Source organism: Somniosus microcephalus, chromosome 24 (assembly GCF_052327205.1).
Source record: "Somniosus microcephalus isolate GS21.2 chromosome 24, FLI_Smic_1.0, whole genome shotgun sequence".
NCBI classification, from domain to species: Eukaryota; Metazoa; Chordata; class Chondrichthyes; order Squaliformes; family Somniosidae; genus Somniosus; species Somniosus microcephalus.
The window spans coordinates 31,725,814-31,741,620 of record NC_141010.1 but is presented as its reverse complement, the minus strand read 5'-3'; the positions used below and the strand labels follow the sequence as shown (position 1 = coordinate 31,741,620).

The window sequence follows — 15,807 nt, the reverse complement described above, 5'->3', positions numbered from 1 at the left end:
TCGAAAGCTCAACTTCATTTACCCGTCTTTGCTCCATACCCCTTGATGCCCTTACCTAACAAAAATCTATAGATTCCGGTCTTGAAAATTTCAATTGACCCAGCACCCACAGCCTTTTGGGAGAAAGATTTCCAAATTTCTGTTGTATGAGCGCATTCAAGCATAGAATCAGGCAGACAGGCTTCAGGTGTTTGATCCCGTTGTTTTCACAGTATTCTTTGAATAATTCAGATCTGAATTGGGGACCATTATCAGATTTGCAGGTGATTGACAAACCATGACGGCTGAAGATTGACTCTAAACTATCAATAACCTTCTCTGTTGTTGTGGAGGTCATGATGTCGTATTCATAGTAGCGACTATAATAATCAACTACCACAAGAATGGAGTGGTTGGATCCTGCCAGGGGCCCTCTGGTAATGGTGTTGGTCTCAACGGTTCAGGTGGGTCGGGTCTGGCTACTATCTGACAGCCATGGCACGCTTTACAGTGTTTTTCAGCTGCCTTGTCCATGCCAGGCCACCAAACCTTGGTTCTGAGAGATGTTGCTTTGTTCCAACTATTCCCAAGTGTCCTTCATGTGCTAACACCAGGGCTCGTGCGTGTAACACTGTGGGTAGCACGATGCGTGTTCCCCGAAGAACTAGGTACCCCACTACGCACAGCTCATTTGCAATTGCTGCATAAGCTTTACATTTCTCAAAATGTCCGTTTGTGATTGCCTTCCGTACCTCAATCAGCTCTGGGTCGGTAGCAGAGGCTTCCTCCACCTCTCTAGTAGCGAGTGCTTTTGGTGTCGCACTCACAGCTACAAATCTCACGTATTCATCTGAGCCATGAGAATGTCTCTCCTGTTTTGCTATCTCCCCCAGCAATCGTGATAGTGGGTCTGCAATGTTTTGCTTGCCTGGAATGTGTATCACCTTAAAATCATACGGCTGTAATCTAAGTACCCATCTCTCTATACGGGCACAGGGTTTAGAGTGTGGGCCGTATATCACTTGTAATGGCTTATGGTCAGTTACCAAGTTATATTTTCGGCCATACACATATGGATGCAGCCTCTCACAAGCCCATACAAGAGCTGAGGCCTCTCTCTCTGTTTGAGAGTATTTCCTCTCACAGTCTGTTAAACTACGACTTACATAGCATATTGGCACCTCTTGTCCCTGTTGGTCCTGAACTAGTACTGCGCCTAAACCTACAGGACTGGCATCTGCTATCACCTTGGTTGGTGCGTCCTTATCAAAATATGCTAAAGTGCCGGCTCTGGCCAACTCTTCCTTGAGTGCACTGAATGACTGTCTCTGTTGTGATCCAAATTTAAATGGTGTGTCTTTTCTCGTCAGGCGTCGCAGTGGCTCTGATAGCGTTGCAAACTGCGGGATGAATCTGCTACTATACCCAACGAGTCCCAAGAAACTCCTCACCTCTGTAGCATTCTCTGGTTCCCGAGCTTCTGCCACCGCTCGCACTCTCTCTGCTGTTGGTCCAATGCCCTTTTCAGACAACAGGATTCCCATGAAACTCACTCGGTCCATGTTGAATTGGCACTTCTCTGAGTTTAGTGTCAGTCCACTTTCCATTAGTCTGGTCATGACAGCGTGCAGGCGTCTGTCGTGCGTTTCCTGGTCGTGTGCATGCACAATAATGTCGTCTGAGATGTTTTCAACACCCTCTATTCCAGCTAAGGCATTAGCTATCTCGTGCTGATATTGCTCACTAGCTGAAGATACACCGAATATCAGCCTCTTGTACCTGTATACTCCGTTATGTACTGCAAACGTTGTGATTTCTCGTGACTCGGGTCAATTCTAGCTGGTGATAACCCCATTTCAGGTCTAGCTTACTAAACACCGTCGAGCCGTTCATACCTTGGAGTATCTCATCAACGGTGGGGATTGGATATCGTTCCCTCACTATTGCCTGGTTTGCTCGTCTCATGTCTAGGCATAACCTTACATCCTTAGGAGTGGGCCTTTGGCGTAGCGGTAAGCATCCCCGCCGCTGGGCCAGAAGGTGTAGGGTTTCAAACCCCGCTCCAGACAGTCCCGGCAAGTAAAGTCGGAGCTCCAGCTCTAAATTCTGGGTTGACATCCAGCGGGATACTTGCGTCCGTGGGTGTGGGTGGCCCCCCCCCCTCGTATGGGTTGTGGGAGCCCGTAAAACCCTCCTGCCATAGGACTAACCACCCTAATGGCTGGTATGAAGATGGTTACGGTCACGGAAGGAGCGTTTAACGCAGTCAGAAATCCTTCCACTACTTCATACTGTTCCCCAAAGGGACACGATAAGAAGAAGACCTTACATCCTTATCCGCTTTTGGTACAATAACCACAGGATTTACCCATGGGGTGGGACCAGTTACAGGTTCGATAATGTCCACGTCCCTCAATTGTTTTATTTTGGCCTCTACTGCCCCCCTTAAGTTGAATGGTATACGCCTGAGTGGCTGGGCCACAGGCTTCACTTGTGGGTCGATATACAAACTGATCTGTTTTGTGTTCAGCCTTCCTACTCCCTGGAACACCTTTGGATACCGCTGTTCTAGTAGCTGTCTTACATCTACCACAGCTGAGACATCTGCGCCCATTTTTAAAACTCCCAGTTTCATGGCTGTCTCCCTAGCAACGGCTCTCCATGGCCTTTAACCACAATGAACTCCGCCTGCTCAGTTCTCTTACCTATTGTAATCCCACATGTGAATACACCTTTAACTGACAGTGGTCGGCTAGAAGCATAAGAGAATAATTTTCTCTCTGTCTTAGGGACATGTGACTGACACTTAATGTGTTCTGACTTTAATCCTTCCCATGTATTCTCATCTATCACATTACTAGTTGCACCCGAATCAATTAACATTCTCAGGTTTACTCCCCCCACACAAAAGGTAAGTCTCTCTGTCACGTTATTTCCAGTAACAGCAAATGCACAGTTATTTTGTTCCTCTACATTGTTCACACTGTGTTTCTTTGTACCCTTTGTGCGGCATACTTTGGAGAAATGATCCTTTCCCTTGCACTTATGACACGTTTGTCCATGTGCTGGGCATTTTGGATCTCTGCCCATGTGGTCTATGTGTCCACATCTGTAACATTTCCTTTCGTTCCTATCGCCATTTCCCTTTGGTTTCCCTATCGAGCTTTTTGCATAATACCCTCTTTTCTGTGTAACACGACGAACAGCTCTGTCTCCGCCTTCTCTGTACATGACATGGCTGACATCTGCTCCTCGACGTTTTCACATTGTGAGGCCAATTGTAATGTGCGGGCGAGCGTTAGACCATGCCCTTCCTCTAGCAATTTCCTCCGCACATAGGCTGACGTGCACCTACTCAGGATAGCGTCTCTTATTTGATTATCCGCATCCCCCCCAAAAGCACAGTCTTTAGCAGCCTGCCGCAAGCGAGTAGCAAATTGTTGCACAGTCTCACCTGTCTTCTGGGACAACTTACGAAAAGTCTGTCTAGCAAATGCTGCGTTGACCTGGGGCACGAAGTAGTGATTCAAAGCACTAACCGCCGCCGTGTAGTCTGCTGGCTCTCCTGTGTCCGGTAGAGTCGAAAAGATATCCTGGACATCTGGTCCTGCTAGGTGTAGAAGTAGAGCTCTTCTCTCCTTTGTGGCAGCTGTAGAGGTGCCATCGGCATAAAGCTCAAAAGACGTTAACCACCTCATCCATCTTGGACCCAACGTGGCTGGCTCGGCGAAGCATGCAAAATTTTGAATGCCAGTCTTCTCCATCCTAGCTAACTAAAACTTGGGCAACTACCTATTTAAAATAATTCTTGTTCGTTATCCTCGTCGCCAATGTTGTATGAACGCTTTAAAGCATAGAATCAGGGCTTCTAACTACGATGTTCTCTTTATTCTCTAAAATGGCTGACTGCTGCTTTCCTGGGTAATTCCCATAATGCAATGCACATTACGTTACCGTATTTACTGGTGTCAAACTCGCACATTACATTACCGTATTGACTGGTGTCAAACTCGCAATCAATACACGACAATTTCCACTACCCTTTGTGCTTCCTGATTTCACTCCTAAATGGCCTCTCTTATTTTAAGATTTTACCCTTTTGTTCTGGATTCCCCCATCAGAGGAAATGGTTGCTCTCTATCTGCCCTGTTCAATCCCTTTATCATTTTAAACACTTCAATTAGCTCATCCCTCAATCCTCTAACCTCAAGGGAATACAAACCAAGTTTATGTAACCTGTCCTCCTAATTTAATCCTTTATGCCTCAGTATCATTCTGATGAATCTGTGCTGTACCCCCTCCAAGGCCAGTGTATCTTTCCTGAGGAGCAGTGCCCAAAAACTCATCGCAGTACTCCAGAGGAGTCTGATCATGGTTCTATACAGCTGAAGTATCACTTCATCACTTTTATATTCCAACCCCCTTGAGGTAAAGACCAACATTCCATTAGCCTTTTTGATTACTTTTTGTACTTGTGCACAATCTTTTAGTGATTTGTTTCCATGGATACCTAACTCGCTTTGCTCCTCTACAGCTCCTAGTCTCCCATAATTAAGAAAATATTCCGATTTGTCTTTCTCTGATCCAAAGTGGATGGCAACACACTTCCCATATTAAACTCCATCTACCATATTTTTGCCCATGTTTTGTGGACTAAGCAATGGTATTTTCCATGTTTGAAAATTAAGTACCAAATGGATTAATTGTCTATGTAATTGGAGCTTTTAAATTTTATTTTACATATATTTTGTATTGTCAGCTCTTTGGCATGAACTTTAGTTTATCCTTTCTCACACCTCAACTCGGCCTACAACGACTGGCTGCAGGAAGAAGCAGATCATGTATATTTAGGCGTGTACTATCAATAAAAACTTCTCATCTGTGAAGGAAAAACACATACAATAGGAGCCATTCAACAAAACCATTAGAAAATGAAAAATAAACAATACATCAGTCATATACCTGCCAACCCACGAGTGTTTTGCTGGCGTCTGCAGTATTTCTTCCCATCCTTCAGCTTTCCAGTAATTGAGGTAAAGCCACCAACATTTATTTTGTTTTGCGCACAAGAATAAACACCACAAGGAAAGGCCTACCGAGTGCTGACTGACTTTTTCTGTAGCCAGTCTTTCTCCCTACCAGGGTACAAATTGTAAATTCATAATACAATGAGTGAGAAATGGCCCTCTTTAATGCATTGACCACTGAAGGATGAAAAGACTATTAACATTCCAATCAAACCTTTCCAAGACCGCCAGCTTTGCTGTACAGGGCAGTTGACACTGCAGATAGAGCAAATTCAAGCACAACTCCCCAGTAAGCCAGAACTTTTGTGTATGAGCTTTTCAGGAAACACTATCTGACCTCCTGTGGCATTACTTTCAGGTAGTGTGGGGCTTGGTGATGTTTATCTGAAAACCTGGTCTGTTCCTTTAAGACCACTTCACAGGTAAAAGAAAGAAAGACTTGCATTTATATAGCGCCTTTCACGATCACCGGACGTCTCAAAGCGCTTTACAGCCAATGAAGAACTTTTGAAGCGGAGTCACTGTTGTAATGTGGGAAACACGGCAGTCAATTTGCGCACAGCAAGGTCCCACAAACAGCAATGTGATAATGACCAGATAATCTGCTTTTTGTTATGTTGGTTGAGGGATAAATATTGGCCAGGACACCGGGAATAACTCCGCCTGCTCTTCTTCGAAATAGTGCCGTGGGATCTTTTACATCCACCTGAGAGAGCAGACGGGGCCTCGGTTTAACGTCTCATCCGCAAGACGACACCTCCGACAGTGCAGCACTCCCTCAGCACTGCACTGGAGTGTCAGCCTAGCTTTATGTGCTCAAGTCTCTGGAGTGGACCTTGAATCCACAAGCTTCTGACTCAGAGGCAAGAGTACTACCCACTGAGCCACAGCTGACACTACCCCTTGTGCTGAATTGTATAAATAGATCCTGAGGTTAACCAGAGTTTAATTGCTGTTTGGTGAAGCAAGTTTGCAGATTACTAGATGCTTGCAATTTTTTGAATCCAGGCCAGAAAAAAAATATGCCTTTATTATACTTTTCTCAAAACATTTACGTAAATGAATTAATTGGATTGGAAGTGGTGACAAGTTTTAGGGCATTGGCTCCTACTATGATGGTGAAATGTTCTAGACCCAGTAGATCAGCTCACTTGTCTGATACTCCCCTTTCTCCTCTCTTGTCCACCTTTCTACATCTTCCAACAATAAAAAAAATATTGTGGGGTGTTTATTTTGCAATTCCTTCTCTCCTTTATTCAGAAAATGCAGAAGTTCCCGTTATTCCTGAATGCACCTAAATGTCCTTCATCCTGCACAAGTCCAGTTTGCCCCTTAAAGCCACAATGATTTGTTCCTAATACAAGTGCGGCCTCCTTGAAAACAATGGAGAAAACAGGATTTGAACAAGAGAGTGTTTCGTATCGTGTTGACATGATGGATGAAATGCGGCTTAAACGGGGGTTCTGAAAGTTGGAATGTCTGGACATTTCGATTGCTGGCCATCAGGGCTAGGTCCCAACACAGATCCAAGAGGAGACAGTACAATGGGGCAGAACACAGCACTGTCTAACCCCATTAGCAAGGGTCTTGTAATCTGCTCTGATTTAATGAGTTTATGCCCTACTTATTGACTAAACCGCAGTGAGTGTATCAGGGTTGTATTCTGACCACAAGAGTAATTTGATTTTTTTTTAAAGCTATATCATCCACTTTCTGTCCATTGACTATGAATGAATGGAATTCACCAGTGATTCTTTTAGTAAGAATATTAACAATAGAGTTAAAGCCCCGAGGCACATAATGCAATCTGGCATCTTTCTTGATTAGCATATCTTGACTACATTAATTTATAACCGAATGAAATCTTACATTTTATATTTACAGTAAGTATATTATTGGGCATCATTGTGTATTTGTGTAATCATAAACTGTATAGGATATGAATGACTGTCAGCAATGCTACTCTATGAATGCTTGGCATGTTCATATCCCTTCCTTTCTCCACTCTTTTAACGGAGGCAATAACCTATTTATTTTAAATCCGTTAACACTTCTAATGGAGAGAGGAATTTGATGTGAGCACATTTAAGACTGGTAGATAACAGTCATTTCAACCATCAGACATTTCTGAACTTGACCTTTTGTTAGGATGGCTTTGTTAGGAACTTTTTAAACTTTTGATTAATTTTAAAAAAGTTTTTAAACATGCTCTTCATTTCTCCGATCTATGTTATCTTCTGTAAATTCTGATGTTGCTTATAAAACTTAAAAATGCATAAAACTGGACAGCATTTCTTAATCTTTTTGCTCTCAAGCAGTTTTAGGAATCTCCAATCTTTTTTCAGTAAGTATATTATTGGGCATGCAAATCCAGCCATTTTGAATTAGTTCAGTCAGGCTAATTAAATCTTTCTAGCTCTTGTTATGTTCTTACTGGTGTAGAAATACCAGAGTACTCATCAAAGGGTTAATTCCAATTAAATATTTTGCTAAAGGCTTTTATTTTGTAAATTACAAATGGAAATACATTTTCCTGCAAAATTGTTATTCCTTCCACCATGTGGGTGGTGAAGCTAATTAATTGTCCCATACATACATTTATCATAATGTTCACAGCCTCTCAAATATGATTTCCTTTATTTATGCATGGCTCCCATGCATATGTATCTAAGAACTCATTAGTTTTTAAGTTTGCAGCATGCTTCCAGGCTCTTATTCTACTCAAATCTCTACAAATAGCCAATACAGTACATCATATGTGGTGGTGAAACCCAAATATCCTGTATGAAACTTAATTTTAAAAAATAAAATACAACATTGATCTTTGATGCAATCATAAAATATCTCTGCTTTAAAAAGCAATTTTTTGTTTTTTTACAGGAACCAGTTCTACTAGAGAACAAATTTGAAACCATAGCATTTACCGCATCCAGTCTGAATATTTTAGCAGCTGCTATGAAATTAGTCTTTGTCCTTCCCCATACCTGAACTTGACTGCATCCCAGTGCCCTGCTATCCCAGTGAGTAGTCTTACAGGAAACTTTCGATTTACCAGCACCTAAATAACCGGAAATCTCGGTTAACCGGCAAAATTCAGGAGTAGGTTCAGGTAACTTTATTACTTTTTTTACTCCATTTGTTGCTGTGCAAGGGTGTGGCTGCAGCTGTTGCTAAGCTACAGATACGTTTGCAACTTGTGCCCATTGTTCTGAAGCTGTTGCTAAGCAACAGGGTTTGTTGCTTTATACGGAGCTCTCAGCTCCATATCTTTTACTATAGCGTTCGGTTATCCGGAATTTTTGATGAACCGGCACCACGTTGGTCCTGTCCGTGCCGGATAAAAAAAAGTTTCCTGTATTTAGTTATAGTGAATTTGAATTAATAGATAAGAACATAAGAAATAGGAGCAGGAGCAGGCCATCCGGCCCGTCGAGCCTGCTCCGCCATTCAATAAGATCATGGCTGATCTTCTATCTCATCTCCACTTTCCTGCACTATCCCCATATCCCTTGATTCCCTTAATATCCAAAAATCTATCGATCTCTGTCTTAAATATACTCAACAACTGAGCCTCCACAGCCCTCTGGGGTAGAGAATTCCAAAGATTCACCACCCTCTGAGTGAAGAAATTTCTCCTCATCTCAGTCCTAAATGGCTGACCCCTTATTCTGAGACTGTGACCCCTGGCTCTAGAAAGGGAAAACATCCTCCCTGCATCTACCCTGTCAAGCCCTGTAAGAATTTTGTATGTTTCAATGAGATCACCTCTCATTCTTCTAAACTTTAACTTTAACATGGTTAGCTCTAGATGCCGCTGTTAAAGTTCAAGATTGCAATGTTTACATGCTGGATTTAGGATTCTGTACCAAAGAGTCCCTACAGTTTCCAGCGGTCCGATTTTGGACTCGAGGGGCTAGATTTCTGTCTCTACCCTGGGGACAGTGTAGAAAGGAACGTCTGACGGGAAGGGTTGCATGCTCCTTACAGAAGCCGTAGGATTTTCCTTCCGTTAATTTCAATGGTGTGTGATCCGTGCTGCCAGATTTTTCTTTCTGTGCTCCGCCCAAGCAATGCTTAACACTCGGGTGATAAAGACGAAAATCTACCCCAGGAGTCAAAGTACATAAAAAGTTAATGAATCAATACTGCCTTAACTGTCTTGTGCATGCTTTATGACGCTATCTGATTTACTAAATATACAAAAGGCAGAGCATCTATACAATATCAACCTTCTCCACCCATTCTGTGTTGACCAGTTACTCCATTTGTTGGAGCTATTTGGACCCTTTCCCTAATTGGGCAACCCACCATCCATTCAACTCTTGGCCATATGGCTAGATCTAAAATGCCCTTGGACTTTATAGTCCAGCTGGGTAGGTAGGCAACACAGGCAGACGTGCAATGCGCTGATGACATGTCACCACATTGATATCTCAAGTTGCCTAATGATAGGCAGCACACATCAAATATGGACTTTGTCTCTCTCCAGTGCTGTTTATTTAGTTGTTCAACACCAGCATCATACTTGAACCTCAGAAAATAGGATATACCTTTGTACCAGGATGACCCATGTGTTAGTTTACACAGCAAGATGTGTGTCAGAGTTGAATCTGTAATAGATTCTTTCCAGAATAAGATTTGTAACATGAAGAGGACTTCCAATATCCAATAATTCTGGGTAAATGGCAAGTTATTTGGAACTGGCCTTTCTGCTGCAGACTTCCCTGGAGATTGTCAGAAATAACCTGAAAGAATAATACAGCTTTGTTCTTCATTTCCAAGTGAAAATGTATTCTAGTAGTTTTAATGGTTTGAAGTAGAATTTTATTCTTTGTCTAAGATAATACATGGTAAAGACATTTCTCCCTTCTGATTTGCAGTAATGGTGTAAGTGGAAGGAAACTTAAAGCTCGTGACAAATATTTGATGTAATTGTTTGTTAGGAATCTAGAATTTTTGGTATCAATTTTTAGATGAGGCGATATTATTTCAGATGGATTGGTGAGTATTAATAGGAGAGTGGGAATGCAATGCTGAATTAAGAAAGGCATCATGATAGCCTTGATAATATTGGCTTCAGATACCTCTTCCTTGCGTATTTTGATGTCAGCCTTGGCTCAGTGGTAGCACTCTTACCTCTAAGCCAGAAGGTGAATACACTTCAAAAGTACTTCATTTGATGTGAATGGCTTTGGGATGTCCTGAGGTCATGAAAGGCACTATATAAATGCAAGTTCTTTTCTTCAATATACTTCCTATTCCGATGTGTATAACTTTACATTTAAATCCATCTGTCATTCCTTAGCCCATTTGCTTAATCGGTTCCAATGCCACTGAATGCTATTAATCTCTCACAATCATTATCTGTCCATCTCGTTTGGTGCCATCATTTCTTCTTTAGTATTAATGGAAGTATTCTCTTCCTTTATGAATGGTGTGAACAGGAGGGGACCCAGAAATGATGAGGGTTGAGGACCACAGAAGTGGACTCAGCATGACGAGGGGTGGAGTAGAAAATGTCATCTAATCTAACTGGCTTGTCTTCTTTTTACTGTTTTTGTTTTGATTGGGGAGAAATGAGTGTTCTTCTCACCTGCATTAGAAAATAACATAATTCTATCTGGGTCAGTGTTCTGTGACTAGACGTTGCACCCCTTGAGCGATAATCTGGCTACATTGTTTTATTCAGTTGTCCATTTCAAAACATAACCCGTCCATTGTAGGAACAATAGACTAACTGAATACAAAAGCAAAATCTCGATGACAAAAGGTCATCGACCTGAAACGTTAACTCTGTTTCTCTCTCCACAGATGCTGCCTGACCTGCTGAGTATTTCCAGCATTTTCTGTTATTTCAGACTAACTGAATACCCGTTGATGTGGTATTGCTCAAGGATGGTTTGGCTGTGGTGTTTGGGTGGTAACTTGGCTTATCCCTTGAAGGCCATTGCTCGGGTATTCCAGTGGGCAAGTGGTCTAAACAGATCCTGAGCTCAAGTAAAACTTAATTATTGTTAGAAGTTTCTGTAGATTAGCAATGGCTTTGGCTCCCCTCCTGGAGGAGAGACGAGATATCTCAAGGTCAGAAAAAAACCTGCAGGAAATGACTGGCTTTCTTTTGTTTCTTGTACATTTTCTAAGGTTGTTTGCTGTGATTTCCTGTTTTACACAAAGTGTGACATCTGGAGTGTGACAGGCGCTCTGAAAACCTTCATGTGAATGGATTGATGCTACGTTTCGATTACAGTTTGACAACCTTCAGTAATCACTTACTTTAGCCAGAATCTAGTAGTGAATCGTTTGTAAAAGTGAAAATGAAGGCTATTGAAATAAAAGCTGAAAATGTTGTTAATACAAGGCTGTCCATCAGCATCTGAAAAGATAATGATAGGTTAATGCACTTTGTACCATTGTGTACTTAATTGTGTATTGCGGACTGTAAAACTATATATTTAAATGAAAATGACCATTGTAGCTGTGAACTGATGCCAACAAGTTTTGACAGAAATTCACAAAGTCTTTCAGTAAGATTGGAGCAATAAGGTTTAATTCATAGCTTCCACGCTAAAACATTTGTACACTTGACAGAGGTAGACTTAGTTGGAAATGCCTAATGTAAACACTGCTTATGGTTTTGAATCCAGCACCTCACCATTGTAATGAGTGGTCTAAACGTTTATTGAAACTGGTTCATGTAGACCGGATAAGTTTGTGTTCATGCCTAGGGCAGTAGTGGAGGCAGATTGCTGCGGTGAAGTCTGCTGTCTAAGTCATTGCCGTCTCTATCATTTGTTTGCTGTGGTACTTAAAGAAACAGACACAATCCCAGTCAGAAATAAGTAGCCTTGCAGATACCTTAGTATCTGTAGCTAACTACTGATTTATCAGTATGAAATCTGGATGGCACAATTTATGTCTGTTTAATTTACCAACATACTCATTACTGAGTGTTAGCACAAAGGGTTCATGGTTATGATTTTCCAGATGCCGAGGTTCCATCTCAGCGGGATCAGTGTGGGAGTTGAACATTGGTTTTCCCAATAGAGTACAAATTGGTGGGGAAGTCAGCACAGGTCTCCCTTATTTTGTTCTTAATCCCTGGTAACATGGGTGGAAATCTAGAAAAGCATTGCCCTTCATCTATCTTGGCTGGAGATTGCCTGTGACAGACTTTTAACCACCTCTGACATTTAAGAAGTGTTTTGCACCATTCAGATGAACAGCAAATTATAGGCAGCTGAAAATACCGGGGAAAAATTGAGTCGCGCCCCCTTTGGGACGATAACTTCGCCGGGGCGCTACTTGTAGCGAAAAAATTAGCACCCCTGCAGTCAAAATTCATCGGTTGCGCCCAAAGAGGGAAGCGGGGCGCTACTGGAAGCGCCCCGCCTCCCTCTTGGGGCGCTGCGAGGGAATATCACGGTGCTACATGCCACGGTACTGCAGGCCTTCCTCCCCTTCTTAAAGGGGAGGGACCTAGCGCAGCGCGACCCGGGGCCCAGCTGGGCCACTAGGGATCGGAATGCCGGCAAAAGAGCCCGGCACGCAAGAGAAGTGCCGGGCTCACAGAGCGCAGTCGGCACTCCGTGGGGTGGCGGGTCAGGAGGCCAGGGACGGCAACAGGGGCAGGTGCTGGCAGGCGGCCAGCAACAAAAATGGCTGCCCGGCACCTCGCCTTTAATTAGCGCCGCCCCGGCCACAGATAGGCCCCCCTGACCCCGTCAGACATAGCGTCCGGCAGTAAGTCAGGGGGCGCTACCGAAGATCGTGGCCAGGGCGCGAGCGGAGCGCTAAGCACGGTGATGACGTCATCGCCGGTGGCGCAGCGGGGCGCTAACGGTTACCGCTGCTGCTAACTTCCCGCTGAATTTCGTGGGAGGTGTTGGCGCTAACGGGAGGCACAAAGCATCTGAATTTTCCCCCCTTTATAATGCCCCAAAAAGTTATTATTGAGCAACTACAATTCTTAAAATGTCTTGTTGGGCACTGGATCTTTGGCTGTGTTTAATTTTGTTATATTAAAGGATGATGACCACTATCCTTTTAAAAAAAAAAAAAAAATGTTTTTTAAATGATCATATAATGTGGATTTTGTTTCACATTTTTATAATGCTGTATCTAAATTAAACTCCCTTCCCCACTATAAGCAGTATTATCTATTAAATAGTCTATTGTTGATCACATAAATGTATATTCCAATGTGCCATTCACTTTCTATTTTACAAGTGCACTCATCCAAGTATAAAGCATTTTGACAAAAGATATGTTCAATGTTATTCTGTTCTGATGATGTCTACATTCCAGTGTACAAAAATTGTATTTAGTGTAATTGTTTTTTATAAAGAAACCGCAGATTGCTTAGTCATGGCAGGCGTTCTCACAAGGTGCATAAAATAACTCCCCTTTTACATCCCATTTTGACATCTTTCTTTTTCTCCCTCCAGGATCAGCATATTATGACAACGTTCGCCCGCTGGCCTACCCTGACTCGGATGCTGTGCTAATCTGTTTTGACATCAGTCGTCCGGAGACGCTAGACAGTGTTTTAAAGAAGGTTGGTGTCTGTCTCTGATCATCTTAAGGAAGTAGACAAGTCGGGTTGTGTGCGTATTTTAAAGGAGGTTAAAGGAAAAGAATTAACACAGCTGGAGGGCAGAAATGACCTTGACTTTAGCTAAATTGATTAGCACATTGGGACAAAATTTCTGTCTGTGCTATTTTTAGCCAGATAATCTGAGTAATAAATGGGTTCACAACTCTGTTAAAATAGTGAACCCAGAAACCTCATCCAAATGCAGTAACCAATTAACTTCTATGTAGTACGATAGCAAAATACTGCGGATGCTAGAAATCCGAAATAACAACAGAAAACGCTGGAAAAACTCAGCAGGCCAGGCAACATCCGTGGAGAGAGAAACAGAGTTAACGTTTCAGGTCGAAGACTCTTCATCAGAACTGGAAGAAAACTTCTATGTAGTGATCTTTAATATATTACTTTTGAGCCGCCTTTCAAGAAGTTTGAAGCAGATGTAGATACAGGGCTATGGGGCGAGAGCAGGGCAGTGGAATTAATTTTGGATTACTCCAGCAAAGAGCCAACACAGACACAATGGGCCAAATGGCCTCCTTCTGTGCTGTAAACTCTGAGGGAGAAAAATTTGGTAGCGCCCATTTTGGGGCGCTAATATTGGCCGGGCGCAAAGTTTAGCGCCCAATGCTTATTATCGCCTCCGACTGCAAAATTCGCCTCTATCGCCCCTGGAGGTGATTTGAGCACTAAATCAGGTGCAACACACCTCTCTTAAGGCGCTAACGTCGGGGAGCGAGGCGCTACCTCAGAGCGCTACCGAAGCTCAGGCAATGCCAATTACCATGGAAGCCAGACAGACTGGCGCCATCCAGTTCTTAAAGGGGAGGGGCCATCTTGCTGGCCAGCCACACCCTGTTCATTGCAGCCTTGAATCTCGGCCTGGAGAGACCTCAAAAGCAATTATGTTGGAAGCACTAATGGATAGGCCCAGGGAAAGAGCTCGGCACTTAGGTACCTCAAACGTGGTGCTGAGGGCCAAAACTCCTTAGGACAGCGTTAAAACCAAACATTTTGCCGACAAGAAAAGGCAGGAAGTGCCCGCCTTTAAATAGCGCTCCCGCAGCCCCTTCCCGAATTGAAAACGTTCCCCTCTACCTGTTGTTCCTAGTTGCAAGCGCTAAGGCAGGGGGCGCGACTCAATATCCGGTTCGGGGCATTACCGGGGCATTGCTCGCTTGACTGACGTCACGATCTGTGGGCACAGGAGATCGTGGCGGTAGTGTTTAGCGCCATCGCAAAACGACGGGTCAATTTTGCGAGTGGCACTAAAATCGCCACGCTCGGACGCTAAATTCCTAGCGCCCCTTAGCGCCCCTCGGAGGCGTTAACGGGAGGCGCTAACCAACCAAATTTTTCCCCCTAGAGTTCTACAGTTAAAATTTACTGAATTTGTTTTTTAAACAGCATTTCTAAAATTAAAAGTCACTTTTCTTTTCTGAGTGTGTGTGTGTGTGTGTGTGTGTAAACTTTTAAAGTAAATTTAAAAAATAGTTCCAGAGCCTGTCAAGAATAAAGTTCAAAAGTAATGGAGGCCCACAGTTTAATTTTTAATATCTTTAATCAGATGTTCACATTTTAATTTTAGAAAGTGCTGTAAATAAAGTCCTGTGCCTTTCTCTTCTGCTTTCTAAAATTAACATTTGAAATGTAATTCGCAAGAGAAGACAGTTAATAATAGAACATCCTTTTGGATAACCTGAGAAAGGGACCCATTCTTATGGTTAAAGGGTTAGATCTCACGATATTCCCGTGTAGTATCTTTAGAAAGCAAATTTAGAAGCTATAACTTCTCAGTGGCATGTTTTTATAGTGTCATGTTCCAAATTTTTCTTAATGCTCACTGATTCGAGTCCATAGTTTCCTGGCATTCAGACGCGTCAGTCACAGTTGTAATGGGGGGTGAAAACTGCAAGTGCTGGAAAACAGAATATGTTGGAGTTCTGACGAAAGGTCAGATCTGAAATATTCATTTCTCTTTTTACAGATGCGACCTTCTCTGTGTGTTTCTTGTACTTTCTGTCTTTGTCACAGTTGTGCTAGGGGTCCCCAGCAATGTTCCCCCTTATTTTTTTTCAGTGCGCGGGCCCTTTAACTGGCTGCGCGGCCCGTTCAAATTTTCACGTATGCGTGGTTTTTCCCAGTGAACGGCCTGTGCAGGATCTCCAGACCGCTGCACGGCCACGCAGCTTAACGGGAGCATTGGTCCCCCAG

General features: G+C 43.0%; 1 protein-coding gene across 1 annotated transcript in view; it reads left to right on the top strand.

The window, feature by feature from the left end:
- rnd2 (Rho family GTPase 2) overlaps nt 1-15,807 on the top strand; it is an 80,296-nt gene that overhangs the window by 43,396 nt on the left and 21,093 nt on the right. The window contains exon 3 of the mRNA XM_085966399.1: nt 13,451-13,560. Coding sequence (XP_085822525.1) covers nt 13,451-13,560 — 110 coding nt within the window. The remainder of the gene's footprint in view (nt 1-13,450; nt 13,561-15,807) is intronic.